At 42.8% G+C, this 24,605-nt stretch overlaps 1 protein-coding gene across 1 annotated transcript in view; it reads right to left on the bottom strand.

Moving 5' to 3' along the window:
- Nucleotides 1-24,605, bottom strand: part of LOC124613494 (esterase 6-like) — a 145,978-nt gene that overhangs the window by 26,042 nt on the left and 95,331 nt on the right. The window contains exons 8-10 of the mRNA XM_047142202.1: nucleotides 21,041-21,225; nucleotides 20,794-20,920; nucleotides 7,880-8,012 (exon numbers count right to left, since the gene is read on the bottom strand). Coding sequence (XP_046998158.1) covers nucleotides 7,880-8,012; nucleotides 20,794-20,920; nucleotides 21,041-21,225 — 445 coding nt within the window. The remainder of the gene's footprint in view (nucleotides 1-7,879; nucleotides 8,013-20,793; nucleotides 20,921-21,040; nucleotides 21,226-24,605) is intronic.

Here is a 24,605-nt window from a genome sequence, read left to right as displayed (position 1 = left end):
GGCCGAGCAAGTGGCTCGTCACAATACGCCAGTCACTACTCTTGATGAACTGTGGTATCGTGTTGAATGGGCAGCTGTACCTGTACACGCCATCCAAGCTCTGTTTGACTCAATGCCCAGGCGTACCAAGGCCGTTATTGTGGCCATAGGTGGTTGTTCTGGGTACTGATTTCTCTGGATCTATGCACCCAAACTGCGTGAAAATGTAATCACATATCAGTTCTAGTATAATATATTTGTCCAATGAATACCCGTTTATCGTCTGGATTTCTTCTTGGTGTAGCAATTTTAATGGCCAGTAGTGTATTTTCGGGCTTTCCCGGGACGTTACGATGGAGATTCTGTCGTAGCCAACCCTCCGCAACCAGGATGGTGGATACGCATTCTGACATCCCGAGCAACAAGTGGACCTCACGTGCCAGCCACCATTAAGAGCTTCAGCTGTTCTGGCTCAATCTTTAATTAATAAATATGAATGGAATTAACCTCGTTAGAATTAATATCCAACTCCCCACTCCCATCGTGTGAAAAGATTCCGGATGAAATTGCTCTGACGGATTGACGGATGGTAATAGGTAATATCTGCGCAGATGGTGCAAACATAATTTCGCCACAAACAGTTTGTAATGGATTGGTAGAAGATGGAGACGCCTTGCGTCGCTTGCCGCCAACAACGTACCACAGGCAACAAATGCTGGGCCTAGAGCCACAGTCAACTGATACATTCAGAGGCATCCTGTACTGCTCAGTGGTTCTGTTTGTGGCGGTCACATCGACTTCAGAATGCCTGTAGACGATGTAGTGAAGGACCAGGAAGCTGCTGTACTCGAGATCTATACAACTCTTGCCATCATGTTGTGGGAAGCTACTGGATATGAGAACAGGAAATTTGATAAGGACTGCTGAATGCTCAACAGTATGTGACAAGAATAGTAAACACTGTTATCACATCTTCATGACTAAGATATCAATTAATGTACTACAGCGGGATAATGAATGACTACACTAAAGTTCTTTCCACAAACATCATGAGGAACGTACGGATCCTTGATTGGTTCTCCCAGTCTCCCTCCAGCCAGCAAGCTTCATGAGCTGCCAATTCATGTGCTCCCCGTGTGGAAAGACGGTCCTCAGCATGACATTCTGAGGATGGTTCCACGCCACAACAAATTCAAGAGTGTACTAGTACCTATGTGTGTGCATGGGAGGCGCAAATGGGGGACGGGTGTCAGGGTGTCACACATCTTACTGATGCTGCTGACAGATATCTCTACAATTGTTCCGGGAGTGTATCTGGGTACACTCTCCCCACCGCTCATTCTTACATACCGCGTGAATCACCTAAAATTTGCAGCGCTAATATTTCGATAATGGAAGGCGCCACTGATATGCGGATTTCACAGATTGGAATGGTTGTTATGGGTCCGCCTGTGGATACGAAGATAGTTATCACTTTCAGATGTGTATTTATTTACAAAAGATACAAATATTTCAATGGAACAATGCCCATTGGCTCTATCAGAATCAAAGTAGACTCAATTAGGACACCAGTGGTGTTTGTTGCGGGAGTCTAATCCAAGTAGTTTACTAGATGTCGTAAACACGGACAGTTGTTTGTTCCATATTGTAGCACAAACGAATGTGAATTTCACATGGATGCGTATGTGCATGTTAAAACGTCCCTGGCGGTGTCGTCTTGTTAAATGGGACATTGCTTCGAACAAAAGAAAGACAAACATAGGTTATTGCAGTACCTCTGCGGTGTGTGACGCTTGAAGAACAATTGTACCCTCAAAGCCTGTGTTCGAAATGGCCACCACCAGTGTCAATACAAGCTTGCAGTCTGTCATGCAAAGATTGCTGCACACGTTTTATCATTTCAGTGGAAATTTCAGCGCAGGTAGCAGTAATACGCCGTTTCGTATCATTTGTAATTGTTTGAAGAGGTTGACGTTAATTGGAATATCTTTCAGCGTATACAGTACACAAAAGAACGGAATACTTCCTATAATCGCCACAAACCATGAGCATGACCGCTTTTTTCGCTTTGGGAAATACCACCTTAGAACCAGGTCTTACTACATCCGCTATCACACAGTAAGTGACGGACAGTCGCAATGGAATCGCAGTGAACACAGTGTAAAGAAACATAACGTCGTCACCCAAAATCTAAGCAATAGGATGGAACAAACAGCTGTAGCTGTCGGTGTTTACAATGTTAACAGTACGATAACTCGTAAACTACTTGCACCAGATTCTTGTAACAAACATCATTGGCATTCTCAATTAGGCTTCCTGTAGGATTTTATTGTCAATAGGCATTGTCCCCTCTAAAAAATTGTAACTGTTGTAGAAAACTGCACTTTTGTCAACGTCTCATAATCTGTGCACTGGCTGCAAATACGCGCCACTGCCTGTAATTCAATTCTATGAAAACCACTTATCGATAGTGTCTTCCACGTCCGAAATATTTGCCGTGTAAGAGTTAGGTGACCCACCCTGTAGCACAGGGTGTCCCACAAAGAACTGTACACTGTTTGAACTTTAACTAAGGAAGTGTTCATGATAACCTGGTCTAACTGTGATTATTTCGTACTCTCACTACCAGTGTATGTAGTCATTCATTTGTTTGTTTTTCTTTTGTTTATTTTCAGTTGGCAGTAACTGAAGTAAATAACAAGATGAGTGGAAATGTGTTCTTAGAGCAAAGAAAATAGATTTTAAAGTGTTATTGGAAATGTGGAAACAAGAATTGGAAATGTGGAAACAAGAGACAACTACAGAGATGTTGTCGCACAGAGTATGATACTGCACGACTGTCACGTATAACAATACCGAAAATGAACGACAAATTTGGGAGAGAAGTAAGCGTGCGTGAACTGTAGAAGGACCGGTGGGACAGGACGAAATCAGTAGTGATCGAAAGGGGAGGGGCGGTGGGTGGAAGCTGTGGTACAAGCTTTCACAAGATCCCCAAAGAAGTCCATACGGTAAGGTGTGCATCAATGAGGTGCAAGTATATCAAGCGTTCACCACATGTCAAAGCAAACAAAGTGCAAAACCCTATATTCCCAAACTGCTTCCCGCGATGAATGAGGACGATCTGGAAAAGCGCCTCGAATTTTGCGAATGCGTTTACGATAGTAAACAGTTGCCCGATATCATTTTTTGGTCTGATGACACGACATTTAAACTGAGTGGATCCATTAGACACTATAGTTGTATGTACTGGGCAAGAGATAATCACCATCTTACAGAAGAGCGAGCTGTGGACCTTTCTGGGTTGTGTTGCGATATGTCTGTCACGGGTCTTGCAGAGCCATTCTTTTCTAAAGGAACAATAATAGGTGTGAAGCCCGCCCGGTTAGCCGTTCGGTCTAACGCACCGCTTTCCGGGCGGGAAGGCGTGACGGTCCGCGGCACAAATCCGCCCGGCGGATTAGTATCGAGGTCCGGTGTGCCGGCCGGTCTGTGGATGGTTTTTAAGGCGGTTTTCCATCTGCCTCGGCAAATGCGGGCTGGTTCCCCTTATTCCGCCTCAGTTACACTATGTCGGCGATTTCTGCGCAAACACTTTGTGCACGTACGCGTACACCATAAACTCTCTACCACGCAAACATACACAATTGAAGTTACACGACGTTCTGGGAGGGGGAGGGGGGGGGGGGGTGGCAGACCACTGGGGGGGCCGAACCGCACAATAACCCTGAGTTCGGTGTGGGGAGGCGGTGGGATGAGTGGACTGCTGTAGCCTGTTGTGGGGTTGTGTACAACTGCGGGCTACAGCGGGAACGAAGCCTCTCCGTCGTTTCTAGGTCCCCAGTTCCATTCAATACAGTAGGTGTGAAGTACCTTACCATGTTGCAGGAACGAATTCTAGCACCTGTTCAGCAATTACATCGAGATGGAGGTTTTTTTTTTTTCAACAAAACAATTCAGTGCCACATGACCATCGCGATATGCATCAATTCCTGTTGAAACATTTGTTGAAAGTTCGACAGGCCGACGAGGAGGTCTTGAGTTTCTAACAGATCCCCTGCTGCTCAGATTACTGCTGCAGTTGAAGCCGAACACGATAGTCTGCACTCTCGATAAAGCCATGTGGCCGTCCAGAGTCGGCTCTTTATGCGACCGTACATTCTAGTGACCACCGCTGCCAGCAGTCACGTATAGTGGCTACATTCCTGCCAGGTCTTTCTGCAGAATCACAGAAGGAACATCCAGCTTCTCGTGCACGACCTCGTTCAAACTCAGTGAGGAGTTGATAATGGCATCCTTGTCGCCTTAAAGGCATTCTCGATTAACTTCAGTTCACTAACGCTTTAAAGCAAATCTCATTTGCATCCTCACAGTGGCACTACTAACGCCACTCTTGAGCGACTGGTACGAAATCTGAACAGCCATCATCTTTCAGCTGTAGAAACAAGCCTACCAATTTTCTTTCAGGTCGGACAGCTCTTTCTTGGTGTTGTGGTTTTTCTCTGTCAGTGTATTTACGTTCTCGTTGATTCCAAGCCACATGTTCAGCGTCTGCTGCAGTACATGAATACTGAGAACCAGATTCTGAATGTCAGAGATGAGGTACGATTTTGTAATTCTAATCAGTTTTGTCTTGTATTGTACCCAATGTGTGGCACAAAATTGCCTTTGGCAATATACATCGTTTGTTGTTTACAACTTTAAGAACAATAGCGTATTTTCCGTATAATGTATTTTAGTACGCAATTTCACAATCAACTCTTTCGCCAGCTCTCCTAAAAGAAGAATAACAAGGCCTTCGTCGAGTAAAACGTTTTGAACAGACGAACGGCATCAATAGCGGTGTCATCATTCATTTCGAGCTACATCGATGGTATTAAGACTATTTTTTGTATAAACATAAGCAATTAAAATTTCTAAGGCCTGCCTAATTCGAACAAGTGACTTTCATACGAGCGCTGCTTTATTACTGTCATTAAAAGACAACGGATATTGCCGTGTTTGTTTCTGAATTGCATTTCGATCCCCCCCAGAGGAAGGGGGGGGGGGGGGAGGGAGAGCGGGCTGGCAGCAGCGTAATATGCTGCTCTACAGCCTACAGAAAAGTTAAAAAACATAATGAGAATATAAACAAACAAGAAAAACAGGCGATAAAACGGTGACATTGTAAAAAAACTGTAAAATGGCGGAAAGTTGTGGGATTTAAAACACAAAAACACTGCGGTGACGATGCGGATGAAGATACACAATAGACAGACACAATTACAAAAATAAAAGAACACGGCGACAGTCTGGTTTCTGTTCGCACGAGATAAAAAAACACAACTAGCGACAGTATGGTGGCTGTTTGCAACACTGACAGGGGACGCACAACACTGAACACTCACGGAAAACAGCACTGTAGAGGCGACACAGCGGCAGATGGGGTGGGAGGGGGGGGGGGGAGGACCCGGATCTATGAAGGGGAAAAGGGAGGAAGGAGAGGAAAAGAAAAATAGTTGAACCCGCGGGAGGAAGGGTACATAGAAAAAAAGGGGGGAGGGGGGCTGGGCGGATGCGAGGAGTGGGAAAGGCAGTGGAGGGGAGAGCAATAGGGACTCAGAGAGAAGGGAGGCAGAGAGAGGGTATGTGGGGAAAAACAGGATGGAAGGGAGGGGAAGAGGGAGCCCGGGCAGTGGACAGGGGAGGGGAGATGAGGATCAGGATATTGCCATGGATCTCACAGTGAATAGAAGACGTATAAGAGCAACAGGTGTCCAGGTATAAAGGATTTAGACTGTTACACCTAAATTTACTGGACATTCTAATCTGTTTGATATAAAGAGTGTCCATCATTAAAGTTCCACTTCGAAAACGTTATAGAAAGAGAAACCTAGTCAGAATGACGTCAAATTTGACCAGTATGTTCCTGACACAAGGGAAAATATTATGGAACACAAAAAATTAACGAAAATTTCACCGATGGATGGTATTGTAAGCGTCAGAATATACATGCTAACAGACGCGCGGCACACTGCTGTTTCTCAGTTTGCGTCCAAGATGCCTGACATGACTGTCTCCACGAGGGATCGCGCAAGTAGCCCTGCAGAAGTTCCGAACACCCAACAGTACGAAAAAGAAAGCATTGTTCCGATTTCTGCAAGGGTCTGGAGAAAATGATTACAAAATTCGAGGAGCGCAATGTGGCAGTGGGAAGGAAGCAGTTGATCCGTCGTCCCGTCGTCTATCGAAGATGTGGACACAACATTGCAGGAGGTGTCGAGCACTGCTTTACAAACATGCAGATCACGGGGAACTGCCCGTACACTGGTCGTGCCTGTAAGCATGGTGCATAAAATTCTCCGAAACATCCTACACTGCTATACGTACAAAATCACCCATGTACAAGAGTTGCTTGCTGTTGATCTGTCAGCAAGACAAACGTTCTCTGTGGAATTTCTAACTCGCATGGAAGTGGACAATGAATGGTCATGGAACATTCTGTGGACAGACGAAGCTCATTTGCATCTCCAAGGGAAGAATATTGGCAACGTAAAATTCACAGGCACATCAAACTGCACCACTTTCTTGCGCAAAGGTAACTGTATGGTGCGGGTTGACGTCACTGTTTATCGTAGGGCCGTATTTTGTGGAGGAGAAGAGACCTGAGGGTCTTTTTACCTGTCCGTTACTGGTAAAATCTCTGAAAGTCTTTCGTACACCAATGTCATTCCAACCCTTCGTGTATGAGTGCGATCATTTTTATGCCAAATGGAGCTCCTTCGCATACTGCATAGCCAGTGAAGCGGCTGCTGCAGGGGCACTTCGGAAATGCTAGAATTATCAATGATCATTTTTCTGCAGCCTGGCCGTCCATATTACCTGATCTTAGTCCGTGTGACCTCTAGTTGTGGGTTTATCTGGAAGATGTTCCGTTCAGTGCTCCAATTACGAACGTACCTCAACTGAAGGGCATGCGCTGCACAACGCTTTCTGAAAGTGACACCAGAGATACTCTCATATGTTCTGGAACATGCTGGTTCTCGATTTCAACCTGTTTCAGAAAACGCTGGAAAGCATATCGAACCTGTCTTGCGCCCGTCACTTGGGAACCGATGTTATTTTGCTTTTTGTGCGGTTTTTGGTCCCAGGGTAATTAAAAACGCGTGTCTATTTGCTTTTTAAGCAGTTTTTGGCTCCAAGACAATTAAATAGCGGTGTAATTTTGCTTCTTATGTGGTTTTCGGTCTGAGGACAATTAAAAACCGACTTTTCCGATCCGACGTGTTACGGCCGTGTCGTGGTGGATGGTCTTACCTAACTAACAGTGCCGCAGCTGTCGACTGCCGAACTTGTGCAGTCATTCACATCTAGCAGTATGGGTGGTTTAATGTGTAATTAAAGCCATTACCATCGTATTGCGATTCATCCGTCGTTTGTAACCAACCCCATTTACGTTATGACGCTTACAATGCCATCAACTAGTAAAATTGTCGTTATTCTTTTTTCAGATTCCCACGTTTTTCATGGCGTTTCCCTCTGCGTCAGTGATATGCTATTCAAATTTGATGTCATTCTGAGAAGTGATTCCTCTCTACAGCGTTTTGGAACTGCAACTTTAATTATGGACACGATGAATATTGAAAAATCTAGTCTTGCTCTGGCCGAGTAAATTTAGCGTCACAGTCTTTTCAAGGAAAGTGTTCAGTCTACGAGACTATCACTTCTAGCGAGAAAATATTAAGGTGGGAATAGCGAATGAACAGCATTGGAATAAGAGTAACATAAAGTTCTGCTGTGGACAAATCCGTCCTGGAATGTATTACCAACGGATATTCTTTCAGATGAAAAGGACTATCCCACTACCAAGAAGGAAGTGAAGAACTGCAGTACAGGAGACATTCTGTGACATTTAGCTTACCCCTCGTGCGCAAAGTTCAATATAATGTGCAGCATTCTTTCGGCGAATTTCTGTTCCTTCTCTGTATATTCAGTCTTCTTTCCGTCCACCGTCTTTGGAAGCATCAGCCGGAAGTCGTAATCTTCTGGTAGTCCTGGAAAGAAATATTTTGCAATTTCTTGTATACATTCGCCTGTAAATTAAATTTGTTTTAAATAAAGTCCGTTACTGCGCATAACGTTTCATGCGTGGATTGAAGGAAAGTATTTAATTATTTGTTTACCTTCGGTCGCCTTAACTCATAAATACCAGTGACATGTTTGTTATTTGCGTCGTTTTAAAAAAGTGTTAAAGACGGAAATCTTACTTTGATTGTTGTTACGGCATCAAAAGAAAAGCAAATAAGTCATTAACTTTAAATAGTAATAATAGCGGTAAAACAGGATATAATGTGATTAAGAACGTTGTGTATAGATGTTTCCCAGCTGTAAAAGCTATTGGTTTGTGAACTTCGTGAATTAATTTTCCGACAAACAAGAATAACAACGAATACCTGCAGACTTCGCAACTCCGCATGACTTTGCCTGTTGAACTGCAGCCATGTAGGGTAATTGTGCTGAACATGACCTAGTTGAAATTTAGTGTTAGAGTAGTAACATTGTCGCTATTATTCTCAAAGGTTTCTCTTAAATTACGAGAATAATTTTGTTTTCTTTATGTAATTAATGTATACTATGCTCTAACCCAGACATGGTAGGAAGTCGTCTGATCGTACCTGCATACCATCAACATAAGTGAGTCAATGCCGGCTACAAGAAGTGTAGCGTGGGGCAATAACTTCCAAGATAGCATTCAAACTAATACGATCGTTTCTATACACTATTTAGTATCACATTGCTTTTAGAGGATCCTGTACGTGGTATCGACATTACTGTCCGAGACAGCTTGTCCATAGGTGCTTCACCATGCAGTTATGATAAAGTACTAATACAATGTATATTCTGCATATTACACGAATTAAACTCCATTCATGTGTAATCTGTACTTCACCGTGCTTTTTTTTTTTTTTCATGCTCCGTTATTGTATTTTTCTCAATCACACAGGAACTTTAGTTACCAAATTTGGCTAGCTTATATACACCCGTGAAGATAAAAATCTACATCGTACGAGAAGTTAGTAACGCAGTCTTACATTACATAGCCGCGCGGGGTATCCGTGAGGTCTTGGGCGCCTTGCCACTGTTCGCGCGGCTCCCCCCGTCGGAGGTTCGAGTCCTCCCTCGGACATGGGTGTGTGTGTGTGTGTGTGTGTGTGTGTGTGTGTGTGTGTGTGTGTGTGTGTTGTCCTTAGCGTTAGTTAGTTTAATTAGTGTGTAAGCCTAACGACCGATAACCTCAGCAGTTTGGTCCCACAGTCCTTACGACAAATTTCCAATTTTTACGTTACTTCAAAAACAGATTAGTTGCTGGTGCCTTTCTTGTTTAATACGTGTGGCTCTCTTGATCTCTCCGTACACATTGCAGGGAGCATCGTCAGTAATTTGTTTTACATACTGTATACTTTGTACGTCCCTGCATTTTTACCCTCCATTACCAAGTTAACTGTTTCTCAGTGCCTTATCATATGCGTTAACGTGTGTCCTACGCTGGTAAGTATTCCCCATACACATCTTTTCTCAACCGTTTTTCGAACAAGTTGTTTAGTTTTTCATTTTTATTTGTGTTAGTGGTGGCTGAACTTTGTACCTGAGGATTAAATTACCTGAAGAAATAAGTCACACGGGTACCTTCTCTTTCTTTAACAAAAGTGTTTACCAAGACACGCTGCAGTCCTTCACCAGTCTTCAGTCGAACTGATATAGTTACATACTTGGTTGGCGCATAAGTTCGTAGCGTTTTTGTTTCGGACGTTGGTATTCAGGTTGCTGTGGGATTATTTACTGACTGTAACTTTGTGTTTGTACTTCGCTGTTCCTTCTTGAGTTTGGATATTGGCATTTTGTCATATGGAGGCAGCGAATGGAAATGGTGGCTGCTAGAAAATGAAGTGCCCATAGAGGGATGACAGCAGCAGAGGCAGTCAGAACCATTTTCGCTGTATGTGGGGATAATGCCACTAGACACAGCACGGAAAGAACATGGTTTTCTCATTTTAAGGAGGATCTTTTTGAAATTAATGACGCTCCAAGGTCAGGAAGACTTTACGGGTTTGATAAAGATAGTTTAAAAGTATTTGTCCACAATGAATCACGTCACTGTACTCGAGAACTGGTAAATGTCATGAATAATGATCATTCCATCATCGTGCAACATTTGTGTTCAATAAGGAATGTTCAACAATCGGGTGTATGAGTACCTCATGCTCTAAGCCAAAATCACAGAAATCAGCTGGTGGCCACATGTGCATTTCTGCTAGCTCGTCGTCAATTGGCTCGTGAACATCACCAACCATTTCTATCCCGTATCGTTAATGGTGACGAGAAATTATGTCTTTATGCTAACGTAAGGAAAACTAAGGAAAATAAAGAAATGGTTGAGTCCAATCAAAGCAACAAATTCCCGTACAAAGACCTGCACGCATCCACAAAAGATAATGTTATGCATCTGCTGGAATAGCAACAGTGTAATGTACTATGAACTGCTTCATCGAGGTGTAACCATCGCTACTGACATTGTCAATAACTGAGATGTATAGCGGACACAATCCAAGAACAACGATCAGGAAGACTGTGTAAAGTGATGCTACTCCACTAAAACGCTCGCCCACATTCTGCTACACCGAGAAAAACACTTATACAGGAGTTTTCTTGGGACGTCAGTCCGCACCGACTTTATTAACTTCATCTTGCGGCCTCGGATTTTCACCTTTTCCGATAGCAATCGGACAATCATCAAGCAACTTTCTTTCCGGGTGAAAACACCTTCTCAACATGGCTCGGCGAGTTCTTCGCCTCAAGAAGACGTTATTTCTACAGTCGCGGAATCTAAAAGTTACCTCAGCCTTGGTAAACTGTTGAAAATAATGTAGGAGAATATATGATTGATGACTAAAGTTTCTGTTATGTGTTATGTGTATCTTATGGAAAAATGCTACCAACCTATGCACCAAACTAATATTTTTTGTCAGTACGAGCACACCGATTGCATTTTCAATGCAACATCTTTCAGTCTGCATCTATTACAGGAGGAACATCCAAAAACATATTGATTAGAAAAGTACATTTCTAACATAATTTGCTGTATGGGACTATGCAGTTGAAAATGGTAGCTTTACTCATGAAGTTATTAATGGACACGCTTCAGCATGTTCTCTTGCACCTAAACCACAAGAAATTCAAACGTGGGGTAGTGTTTCAACAAGATGGTGCACCGCCACACTGGGGTTATTTGTTCTCCAGATCTAGGATTAAATCTTTTCAGAGTGATGGGTCAGCTACCACGTTCTCCAGACATTTTGTGGGGTTACGTTAAAGACAAAACTTGCAGTTCATGGTCAGACACTCACGGCAGAAAGACGAGATGCTGTATAGACGGTGACGGAAGAGATGCTACCCAAGGCGCGGACAGAAACTTTCACCCAGACGTCCCAGGGTTAACAAACAGCTCCCATGTGGAAGTGAATCCATAAAAAGCTTCATAAGTCAATATTTTAATGAAGATTAAAGCAGCCAACGCTTGCACAAATTTGATTGCATTGACTTACTTTCGATAGTCTCAGCTATGCGATTGAATTCGTGATTTCCTGTCAGACAGGTAACAGTTGACGGAAAGTCGTACAGTAAAACAGAAGTGATTTCAAGCGTTCCCAAAGGTAGTGCTGTAGTTACTGTGCTGTTCTTTATCTATATAAACTATTTACGAGGCAATCTGAGCGGTCGTCTTAGGCTGTTTGCAGATGATACTGTCGTTTATCGTCTAATAAAGTCATCAGAAGATCAAAACAAATTACAAAACGATTTCGAAAAAAAATCGGTATGATTCTAAAACTGGTAGTTGACCCTAAATAATGATAAGTGAGAGGTCATCCACATCAGTGGTAAATTAATCCGTTATACTTCGGTTACACTATAAACTAATCAGATTTAAAGGCCATAAATTCTACAAAATATCTAGAACTACAATTACGAACAACTTAACTGGGAAACAGCACATAAAAAATGTTGTAGGAAAGGCAACTCAAAGTCTGCTTTTTATTGGCGGATTTACTGAAGAGCGAACAACTTAACTGGGAAACAGCACATAAAAAATGTTGTAGGAAAGGCAACTCAAAGACTGCTTTTTATTGGCGGATTTACTGAAGAGATTACCCACACTACGCTTGTCCGTCCTCTTTTGGAGTAATGCTGTACAATGTGGGATCCTTACCAGACCAGATAAAGTTCAAAGAAGGACAACACGTTTTATATTATAGCGAAATATGGAAGAGTGTTTCACGGACATCATACAGGATTTCGGGTGGACATCATTAAAGCAAATGCGTTTTTCGTTGCGGTGGGATCTTATCACGAAATAACAATCGCCAACTTTCTCCTCCGAATTCGAAAATATTTTGTTCACGCCCACCTACGCAAACAGAGCTTGTATGGATAGATATAGGTATTTGTCTCTTCCGTGATCTATTCGAGAGTGGAATAATAGAGAATTATGGTGTAGGTGGTTCGATGAAACCTCTGCCAGGTCTGTGATTTTCAGAGTAGCCATGTAGATGTAGATTATACCGATTTAAGAATATCTTCTTCAGAACGAGTTATAGTTGTCTACAAATCAACGTAGGGGAAGAATAGTCATTTAAAAAACCTTAAGCAGCACAAGACGTATTAAAACAGTAATTGTAGATATTCATTAATAAGAAAATTAGTACTTATTTGATATGAGCAGTTCAGCTCATTTGGATTTACTACCTCCCCGTGCTATGTAAGTAATACCTGTTCTGTTTTTAATACATCTTGTGCTACTTAAGATTTTTGAGAAGTTTGTTATTCTCTTGCGCTGATTAAAAACGTTTTGTAGGTAACTGTAACTTATTCTGATGAAAAACCCCTTAGTCGGTATCAAACCAGGACAATGCAATAAAATCTGTGCAATCGATTGGCTGATTTTATTCTTCATTAAAACTTAAATAAGGTTGCTAAACGTCAGCCATGTTCAAGGTCTTTACCAAAGAAAATCATCAAACAGCCGTATATTTTCAGAATTTACTTTATTTAGACGACCAGTTTCGGCATCTCATTAATGTTGTCTTCAGTCTTCTATGCACTTCGTGTACATACAATCAAATATATTGATACTTGCATATATGATGCCGTCAGTATCTGGATTCCTTGAATTTGTTTTTGGAATGGTTGTTTCGAAGATGTGACAGCAATTCAAAACTGTTTTTAAGTTAAGCACCATTTCCAACAAAACAAACATCGGTCCCATCGGACTAGGGAAGGATAGGGAAGGAATTCGACCGTGCCCTTTCTAAGGGACAATCTCAGCATTTGCCTGAAGCGGTTTAGGGACATCACGGAAAATCTACATCAGGACGGCCGGACGGGGGTTTGAATCGTCGTCGTCCCGAATGTGAGTCCAGTGTGCTAACCACTTCGTCACCTCACGCGGCGTCGTGTGTATAGCTGCAGACTTTGTACAGGCGTTAAATAATAAGCAGCTGTTTGAAACAAAATGAGACAGCTGAGGCATACAAAATGCAGTTGATACTTATGTTTACGATGTATCTGTATTAAGCCAATTGCAATTGGTTGAAGACCTGAAATACATCTTGGCGTAAAAGTGCCACTGGTGCCATTCGGACGCGGTAAGGAGGGAAGGCGTCAGCACACCGGTCATTGTCGGGTTAGAAGACCCGGAGCCGTAACTAATCGGTCAGCTGACGTAACGAGGTTGAGTGCACCGTGTTCAGATTTTACCAAAAAAAAAAAATCCCTGCCAGTACCAGGAAACGAACTAGGATTCCCCGCATTTCACCCAACAACGATAACAACTCAGTTTTTTTTTTTTTTTTTTTTTTTTTGACACAGGAAAAACACCAAAATACACACTCAAATGATAGTGTATTCTTTCAAAAAACGAAAATATTCTCGTTTTTTTCCAGAACACTCATTGAAGACAATCAGTTTTAATAAGACAAAATAAGTCATTTCGCCAAAACAAAAGGGTGAATCAGAAAAACGTATAGGAAGGAATGGGGCGTCAATTTTAACGTTCCCACACATTCTTTCTTCCGCCACTTCTACATCGTGGAACATCTAAATCCATAGAAGTGTCCACAAAAATAAAATATAAAAATAAAAAAGGGGGGCATGGCAACTTATCCAACGCCTTGGCGATGAAAAACAAAATACAACATATTAGAAAAAAATTCACGATAACGGGGCATCCGGAGCCACGTCCTGTGTGCGGTGGCCATATAGTGGGAAAAGGCACACGGATTTGCGTCATATCCACTCACCATCACGTAGTGGGCATAATGGCCTACAAGCCACATGACGGTATTGTTCTTCGATCGAGGAAAGAAGGTTGAGTCGGGACACAAGAGAATCTCCCCCGAAATAGCGGCCACCGACGTCCTGAGGAGAAAAGCCAGTTGTCGGCGAAGCCAATGGCCATGACCGCAGGAAATCAACCGATGAGATAATGTATCAGTTTCATGGCAACGATTGCAGCGATCCGTTACACTGAGGCCAATACGAAAAAGTCGCATGTTGCTAGGTACAATATCATGAACAACTTGGTACCAAGAGGACGCCACTTCCATCGGGAAAACCGGGAGGCTGATGTTAGACCAAACAATCTTCCAGTTCGTTTCTGGCGACAGGGCTTCCACAGAGGGAATACTATAAGGAACTGAGCAGCGGCTTAACAGCATTTTTAGGGAGAGATTCGCTTGGGAAACGATATTTACTCCTAAATAACTGACCTCAAGAAAAAATTCCCTGATGTGCTTTAATTTATAACTAATCCTACCAATATCAACTGGAGGAGTTAAACTCTCCGCGAGCTGTAAGTGATTGGGGGGGGGGGGGGGGGGGGCGGGGCGTTGATATGTTAACACGGTGCGACGGATGAATAAGGCACACGCCTTAACCCGAATGTCAGGAGGCCCAAACCTCCCTGCAAACGGGGCCGCGCCATAACCCCATAACGCACGCGAAATACAGAGTGGCGCCAGATAAATCTGTCAGTTAAACTTTGCAACCTGCGGGACACCATCGCAGGAAGTGGAATGATTTGTGCAATAAAATAAGCCTTACTTAACACAAACGTTTCCATGGCCCGAACCTTATGAAGAAGTGAGAGGGAGCGACGCTCGTGTTCGATGATTGCACCCTAAATCTTATTCGTGACAGACTTCCAGTTTATCGTAGCCATCTTTGGCAGACAGCTGTCAATTATAACACCCAACGATCGATATCGGGGGAGCTTCGAAGCCCATGGAATTTCAACAGCGTCAAATCCTCGCAAACTGAGTAAACGACATTTCTGTCATTAATTCGCGCTCCCGTAAGACGACAAAAGGCATCCAAAACTTCCATCAGCAGTGGTATATCATCATGGGTACGGAGAAGAGCCATAAAGTCATCAGCACATGCACGGACGGTAAACCTTTCTTCCAGCAGCGACCAGCTACTCAAACGAGCAGCTATAGCTCGCAATAATGGTTCCAGAAACAACACGTAGAGCGACATTGATAATGGACTTCCTTGAAGGACGCCCTGACACACCGCGATTGGGGAAGTAAGACGGCCATTTACGTCAATGGACGCTCGAATACCAGTGATTAGAGAGCTAAACAGCCGTCGTGCAGCATTGTTAAAACCAACAGTCGTCAATACTCGCATAAGGAATCCACGATTGACGCGGTCGAACGCTTGGTGAAAATCAATGAAAAGCAAAGCGCTTGGAACGGGAATGGTGGAAGCAATCGAAATTAAGTCTCGACATTCAGCATCGGGAGTCAGGAGAGTACGACCCGGAAGACAACTTTGAAGACGCGATGATGGTGGTCAACAATACCAATAGTCGGCTATTGACCGCTCGCGCCACTATTTTATAATCATAGTTGAAGAGGGTTATTTGGCGGACCTGATCCACACGTAAACGTCCCGGCTTTTTGGGAATCAGGACTATTTTAGCAACATTAAAACTGGGCGGGAGAAGGCCTCCCTGGAACACTTCATTCACTATGGATGTTATTATATCTCCTGTTAAGGGCCAAAATCGAATATAAAACTCTTTGGGAAGGCTATCGGAGCCAGGTGATTTGTGGGAGGGAGAACGAGCCACAATATCAAGTATATCATCGTGATGGAATACAGAGAAAAACTCTTCCAGGAGAGCTGGTGTAACAACACGATCAAGGAGGGAGGTGAAATCAACAGACGGTGGACCGTATGGATCCACTTCAGTATAAAGCTCGGAATAATACTGGCAAAGTTCACTCATGATATCAGATTGGGAGGACCACTCACGCCCACCTAGAGAACGAATGGTAGAAGGACACGTCCTTTGAGATCGCTTGTGACGCCGGAGAAGATGATAGAGTTCAACTCATCCTGTACGATTGAACGAGCATGAGAACGCAGTTGGACCCCATCCATTTGCCTACGTTTGAGTTGGAGAAGTTTTGCCTTCACACGGTGGACGTCGACGACCCTCAAGGGGCCTCACGAGCGTTATCGTAAAGATCGCGAAGGACTGCATGATAAAATTCCCTAGTGCGCCTTATTTCAGCCTCCTTTTCAGCGTTAAAATGCTCGAGTGTATTTCGAATCCGGGGTTTAGCAAAGGTAACCCACCATTCGAGAAGTGAGGAATAACGCGTCTGGGACTGGGTTGTCCGCCGCCATACGTCTGCGATGATGCCTTCCAGAGAGGGGCTCGTGTGATGTAGAGTGTTTAGCTTCCATAAAGGGCGCGAGAGATGGAACCGCTGCGGGACGTGGTTAACAGTCATTGAAACAGCACAGTGACCAGTGAAACTGGCAGGAATTACATCAATCGACAGCAGCTGACTGCATATGGGGGCAGACACATAAAAGTGGTCCAATCGGCTACTTGAAGTAGCTGTAAAAAACGTAAACCGCACCAATGTAGGATATCTGCAAACCCAAGCATCCTGGAGATGCAAGGACGTCACCATATCATTAAGTTCACGACAAAATGTATAACTGGGGGTCTGATCAACACGGCGTAAGACGCAGTTAAAATCGCCCCCTAACAAAACCATGCGCGGGTTCCGTCGGATTAAATAAACAACTTCTTCATTATAGAATCGCGCGCGATCGGATGAACGAACGGATCCAGACGGAGCGTAAAGAAAAATTAAGGTGAGGTCATGAAAACTACAGCCTATACCGCGACCATCATGTAACGTTTCCAAGTCCGTCAGCGGCATTCCATCTCGATAAAGCAAAGCCATATCGGTAGAATTTTCAGGTGCGACATTGAAAAACATAGAATATCCAGGAAGACAAAACACATCAAATAATACCTATTGTAAACACACGATCCATCTCGATAAAGCAAAGCCATACCGGTAGAATTTTCAGGTGCGACATTGAAAGACATAGAATATCCAGGAAGACAAAACACATCAAATAATACCTATTGTAAACACACGATATCTGCTTGGGAATCGTAAATAAACTGGCGTAACGTAACAAGCCGTAATTGGGAACGTATCCTATTAACATTGAGGGTTAGAAATGTATACGCCTGCATCCGTTAACACTTGTAAGGTCAATAAAACAACATTAAAGAAAAAGCACTATCACGTCCGTCGCTCCCCAACGTCCGGAGGCGGGGTAAAGAAGGAATAATGCTAGTCCTCCCCGTCTGACGCCGAGGAACGCTCGCTTTTCTGTTTACGACGCGCCGCGGCACGGGCAGGTTGAAAAGGCTGTTTCACACCACTCCGTGAAAATATACACTCTTGATGAGGAGGGGTTGAGAGCACGTCAAGCTCCGATTTCACAGAGGAGCCATCGTCACCGCACTTATCGGAAATCTGGGAACACAACTCAGAACGACCAACAGCAAATCAGGTACAGAAGAGACAGGCAATGCAGTGCCGTTGTCGGGTGGCATTTCCTGAACATCAGGAAGAGAACCCGTAGAATCCTGTTGCTCGACCGTCTCAGGGTGGAGGAGGAGTAGTACTGCACTAGAACACTGTAAAGGCTGGCCAGCAGGCGACGTCTCTGCGGGAACAACGGAACCCACGGGAACCGTCACGTCGACGGGTGAAGTGCGGGACGCGGATTTAACGCACATTTCAACATCAACAGAAGCAGCTACATTCTCTCTGGTAATACTGGAATGACAATTAACATCAGTGGACAACGCATTACAGCCAGAAGGTGCACCCTTGTCAACGCCGTGTCAGAAGAACGAGACTGGAGTGGGGCGTCCTCGAAATCTGTACCATCCTCAGTCTGCCGGCGTTCCACGATCGCTGCAGGAGCCGTCGTCCCCTCGTGGACAGAAGCCACACTGGTACGCGTCGGTAACGGTGGAAATTCGCGAGGAGTAGGTTGTAATGTTGCCCCTACATCGCTAAAAGCTGGAGTCTGACAGCTGACTGTGAAGTTACTATGTATGCTAACGTTAAAGGAAGACGTTTTTGATAAGACGTCAGAACAGTAGTACAGCGCGGGCAGTCAGATCTGAGATGACCGCTTTCGTTACAGAGAAAACAAGTTCCTTCTTGCCCTGTATACGTAACATGGATGCGGTAACCACAGATAGTTAAGTGGGGAGGAATATTCTTTTTAACGCACACGTCCACAGTCCGGATACCATTATAACACTAGAAGCGATGTTGTGCTGACCAGCGTCCCCATCGAATATGCCGTATGATTCCAAACGGAAGCAACGCTGTTTTAAGAAATGAATCGTCCACTTCAGGAGGAAGGTTATAAATTCTAACCGGAGTATACTCGAATGCCGCATTTTCAAGGAGGACTTGACTAACAGAACCATCGCGATGTGTAAACAACACTTTAAAACCAACCGGGGAGAGAAGTCTTTCTACTTGAACGGGATCATGAAACTTCACAAAGAATGCATACAAATCAGAATCAAAGTAAGCAGTATCTACCTGATCAGGTGTAACACGGATAACATCAGCCAACCAATCGTGAATTTCTAAGGAGCCAGGTTGAACACGACGCGTACTCTTGTCAAAACTGAAACGAACAGTAGCTCGACGAGGAACAGATTTAGGAGACCCGACAGACACCATGGCGCGGGCAGAAAACACCGCCGCCAAGAGGAAAATGACAACAAACTTCGCTACGCAACTACGATGTGACTCCGGCCGATACACCAACAAGACTGAGTAGCTTCGACACAAGCGGCGCTGCGGCATAGGCGGAAGTTAACGACAACCTGCTCGCTCGACGCGCAAGGCGACACTCTAATGATAAAGAGGACAACACAACACCCAGTCCCTGAGCGGAGAAAATCTCCGACCCAGCCGGGAATCGAACCCGGGCCCCTTGGCGTGACAGACCGCCGCGCTGACCACTTTTTTTTTTTTTTTTTTTTTTTTTTTTGTTAATCTCATTTTGTTCTACATTGCACGTTGACTTTGTTCGTGGCGGACGTCCTATGACACTTGTTTTGGTTGTTCGTTGATCCGTTCACTCAGTTTTTTTTATTACAGAGAATAGCTAAACCCTCTGACCGAACACGCTGAGCTACCGTGTCGGCAACCACTCAGCTATCGGGGCGGACTACCTATGGACTCTTGGCGTAAATAAAGCTGAAAAATCTCGATGACTATTGTTGTTTTGTACTTTTTTAATCCAGTACCTTTTCATGGGAACACGTCATAAAACGTTCTTTCCCTGCAGTTACAACACTGCTTTTTTCTCTTTCTTTGATAGAACATACATTACTGTAAAATATTAAGATATAATTGTGTTTAAATTCACGCTATTTTACCTATAATCATCAAACACGACATGAAGGAGAGAAGACCTTCATTTGCGATGGGAGAGCTTCAGTATCCCATCTGATTATAATTATTAAGTTTTCTGTAGCTTCCCTAATCACTTTAAGCAATTTACGAAATGATTCTGCCCACAGGTTGCAGCCAAATCCTCTACTCCGCCTACACCACAACGCCATCTCTTGCTTCCTTTCCACCAATCCAAATTCCCCATCTTTAACTTCTGACATCGAAAAGTTTTCAGTAGCTCATGCCACTCAACTAACAGCTATTTGTCGAAAGTCTTCTGGCACTCCCATCAGCTATTGTGAAGATCTTTCCTGCACTATCGGTGTCGATTGTTACTAACCTTTGTCAGACACAAGGCACTGTAAGTGAAAAACCTCTTGTGTCAGATGATGATTAGTAACAGTCGAAACTTGTAGCAGTAATAATGGTAGTGCAAGATGATATTCGACTGATGACAGAATCTTCTAATTCGACACATTTTTTCTAGAATATAAAATGGAACACCATTAAATACAGTGTAAACAGAGCACCACATTGACCGCAGAAAATGTTGGAAAGAAGCACTGGTACTATTTTGCTGCTTTCTGGCTTATTTCTTAAGTATTTACTTGTAATTATAAAATGCATTTGTATGAAGAAATGTGACTTACGAAATTTATTGAAGGCTTTTCTCATTACAAATGGTTACTAGCGTACCCTGCCAAAAAAATATTTTTGATATAGTTAAAAAAGGAAATACTGATGTTTTAGCAATAACTTAAAGCCTCTGCAGGTTACCTTGAAAAGGATATGCAATGCATATCCGAAATTTGGCTTGAAATGTAGAAGTACACTCACACATTTTAGGATTTACAAATCATTACGGAAACTGCGTTACGGAAACTTTCTTAAACCAGACTCATTGGATTGAGAGAGCACTCACTACTCAGTATAAATACTGAGAAGAAATCATTTGGTATGAAATTACCCTGGCTGCCGGAGTCGCCGTCACCATTCCAGTCAAAGTGGTACGCGAACATCGGCAGCGACGTGTGGATAGTGTGCAGTTCGATGCTCCTCGACACGCCGTGAAACGTGTTGAAGTCGCCCGTCATCTGAAACGCGCAGCATCTGCTGTGAATCTGACACTTTTATTCAATAGTTACACAGTTAGTCCTCACTGCAGTTTGAACAAATCTTTTACATTAACTTACGTTCTTTATTGATCCGCTTACCTCCACCAACAGGTTTATGTTGTCCTTGGTGAGCTTCTCGTCTCCAAAATAATATTCCCAAGCACGCCTTCCTATTTTCGCCATCATTTCTGGTTCACCCTCGACGACGATGCCCAAATATTTGGGAAGTTCTGTTTCTGGATCGTCGTTGAGTTTCTGCATCAGTTCAGGAGACTCCAGCACCTCTACCGAAAAACGCACCAGACTAATTTAAGTCCCTCGGTACGAAATTCCAGAAAATACAATAACATTTTTTTTCAGCGGACTAAGAAGGCTAAACGATGCAGATGAACTAATATTGAAATTCTGCATTCCCACGCTGCACCGTAAAATACAAAAAGAGGATTGTTATTAAACGTAAGTGAAACTAAAATTAGAGTCTATTTGATTTTAGGAACAGTTTATTTCACATCATGACAGACGTCAGAAAGTTGTATCGATTCGTCACTTTTACAGCCCAGCTACGAGAATAAAGGAAAATTTAACATTAATCGGGACACATCTCTGGTGATGAATGTACATGATGCAAAACCGTACGCAGTTGTTTCCTTGCGCTATCAGACACACATACAAAATATCTCCACAAGTTGTCAGGAAACGTTCTGGTATTTAAATCAGTAGCACCTTTTTTCCATACGCACAAAACTGATACACTATTGAAATATTCTGACAGATTAAATTGTTTGCTGCGTAGCGATACGAAATCGAAACATTTCCTTTCGCAGGCACTGCTTTTACTGACTAAGTACAAATTTTTGCTGTTTAACACGCTATTATTTGAATTACTTTATGTCTGACGAACGGGATAGTCATTAAATCCACGGAATTGATGCTAGACTCTCATTAAAAGAAAATATTCACTTTTTTTTTTTTTAGTAACGAATTCCGAACTCCTCTCTTGTGCCACCCTCTTCGTCTCAGAGTAGCTCTTGTACCCAACTTCCTAAGTTGTTTTCTGGATATATTCCAATCTCTGTCTTCCCCTACAGTTTTTACCCCCTTCAACTCCTTCTAGTACAGCGGAAGGTATACTCTGTTGTCTTAACTCATGTCTTAACACATGTCGCTTCTTCTTGTTAGCGTTTTTCATATGTTACTTTCTTCGCCGATTCTGACCTTACCCCTTATCTTACCAGTCCACCTAATTTGCAGCATTCTTCTATAGCACCTCATCTTAAACGCTTGGATTCCCTTTCATTCCCTTTTTTCTCCTGTCCGTGATTCATTATATAAAATTCTGTGTTCTCAACTTACATTGTCAGAAACTTCTTCCTCAAATTAAGGACTCTGTTTGATACTAATAGAGCCGGCCGGTGTGGCCGAGCGGCTCTAGGCGCTTCAGTCTGGAACCGCGCGACCGCTACTGTCGCAGGTTCTAATCCTGCCTCGGGCATGGATGTGTGTGATGTCTTTAGGTTAGTTACGTTTAAGTAGTTCTAAGTTCCAGAGGACTGATGACCTCAGATGTTAAGTCGCATAGTGCTCAGAGCCATTTGAACCATTTTTTATACTAATAGACTTCTTTTGGCCAGGAACGCCCTCTTGGCCTCGGCTAGTCTCTTTTATGCCCTCCTTGCCGTGTCTAGCATGGATTATTTTGCTGCCTAGGTAGCAGAGTTTCTTAACTTCTTCTACTTCCTGATCACCAATTTTGATGTTAAGCTTCTCGCTCTTTTCATTTCTGTCACTTCTCACTACTTTTCCATTTCTTCGATTTACTCTCAGTTCGTATTCTGTAGCCATTATACTCTTCATTCTATTTGATATATTTTGTAATTCTTCTTCATCTTCACTGAAGATAGTAATATCGTCAGCGAATCTTTTCACTGATACACTTCCACCCGGTATTGTAATCCCACACTTGAATCTTTTATTTTTTCGTATCATTCCTTGTTCGATATATAGGTTGAACATTTTTATACCCTTCTCAATCGGAGCACTCTCTGGTGCCCTACTTTTCCTAGAGCCAGGGTCCATATAAACCCACACAAAAAAATTCATTCGTATCATAATACAAAAATTACTTCAAGGCAAGGCCATTCTTCACGATAGCCTGTCAATCTCGCTATTCATAATACTCATGTTATAGACACAGAAAGTGGACAGTAAATGGCACTTTTTTTGTTAATACCACAATTTATAAGAACCAAACGGCACTATACAGTTTGACACATCAGTGTTAAACACTCCCAAAGGCAACTCACCCCAAAGGCAACCATTCCAATTTCCCAGCGGACTGTAATCCTTCGATTTGCGGAAGGAGGTCTTATGGTTGCCACAAACCCCAACAGTAAAATTATAGCTCGAACAGTCCACGGGTATACTGCCGGTTCATAGTGTCCAACGGGCACAATATTTCGGCGATCAGCCATGTCGCCATCGTCAGGTGCGCTGACGATGGTGACGCGTCTGGTCGCCGAAATATTGTTCCCGTTGGACACTATGAACCGGCAGTACACACGTGGACTGTTCGAGCAACAAATGCGCCGGCAGAAACTGAAGAATCACAGTAAAATTATAGTCTCAGAGGGAGGCGGCACAAGGTATGGGAAGATCCACTCTAAGCTGAACAAAGTTCGGAAATAGACTTCAATAACCAAAAAAAGTTCAGAGGTAGACTTCAAAAACGAAAAATAGCATGTGCTCGAGAGACCACTGTATTGATTTTGTGCACGCATCAAGTAGAGACTGATAGCGAGTCAGATTATGAATTCATACTGCATACCTATACATTAGTAGCTCGACTGCCCTTATTTGGCACATCCAGATATCATGTTATCTGATAATCCGTATTCAAGCAAAAAATAAAAGGTGGTCTGAAAACCACTGTAAGGTATGTGTATCAGTTAACGACCACTCAAGGTTCAACAGTTTCTGCATTTTTAATTTGGGCATTCAGGGAAATGCTATACATGGTACTAGAACGTCAATTCATTTCTTTATTAGAGAATAACAAGGAAAATTAAAAATTTCATATTTGTTACTGATGTAAATAAGTTAGTCGTCAACGTGATCTTATTAAAATCTCTGGTTCTAAATAAGGTCCAAAGAGTCTACTTAGTAAGCCCCATGCTTTAAATTATTATAGAAATAGAACATAAAAGAGTCTCTCAGATTAAATTAATCAGGAGTTCGGTATTCTGGCGCACATTATTTTCGCATAGTTATATTGTTACATTCTAAGCGTGTTCATGAGCAATAATATGAAATCGTCTTGCTCCCTTCCCGGCAAACACTTCATTTTGGCTGTGCCGAGGCAATCGTCAATTTCTCTCATTCATATTGTATATATTTTGGTGTTTTTCCATAAAATTTATCAAGAATCACATTTTCAATTTTTTTCAAAGTAATCTGAAACTATAATTTGTTTAATTTGGGGAAGATGTGTCCAAATTCATCACCTGAGCACTCATTTTTTCGACATCGGGATGGCGCTGAAGAAAAAGTCTCAATCATTGTTCTGAAAAGTAACGATCAAATGCACTTGGAACACGATGAAAAACAATTAGAAAATCGGGCAAAAGTACATTAAAATAAAATTCATAAGTTTCAAAATCATATATTT

This window comes from Schistocerca americana, chromosome 4 (assembly GCF_021461395.2).
Source record: "Schistocerca americana isolate TAMUIC-IGC-003095 chromosome 4, iqSchAmer2.1, whole genome shotgun sequence".
In the NCBI taxonomy this organism is placed as follows: Eukaryota; Metazoa; Arthropoda; class Insecta; order Orthoptera; family Acrididae; genus Schistocerca; species Schistocerca americana.
Note: the sequence above shows the minus strand (reverse complement) of the source record. Positions and strands in the feature narration are given on the sequence as shown.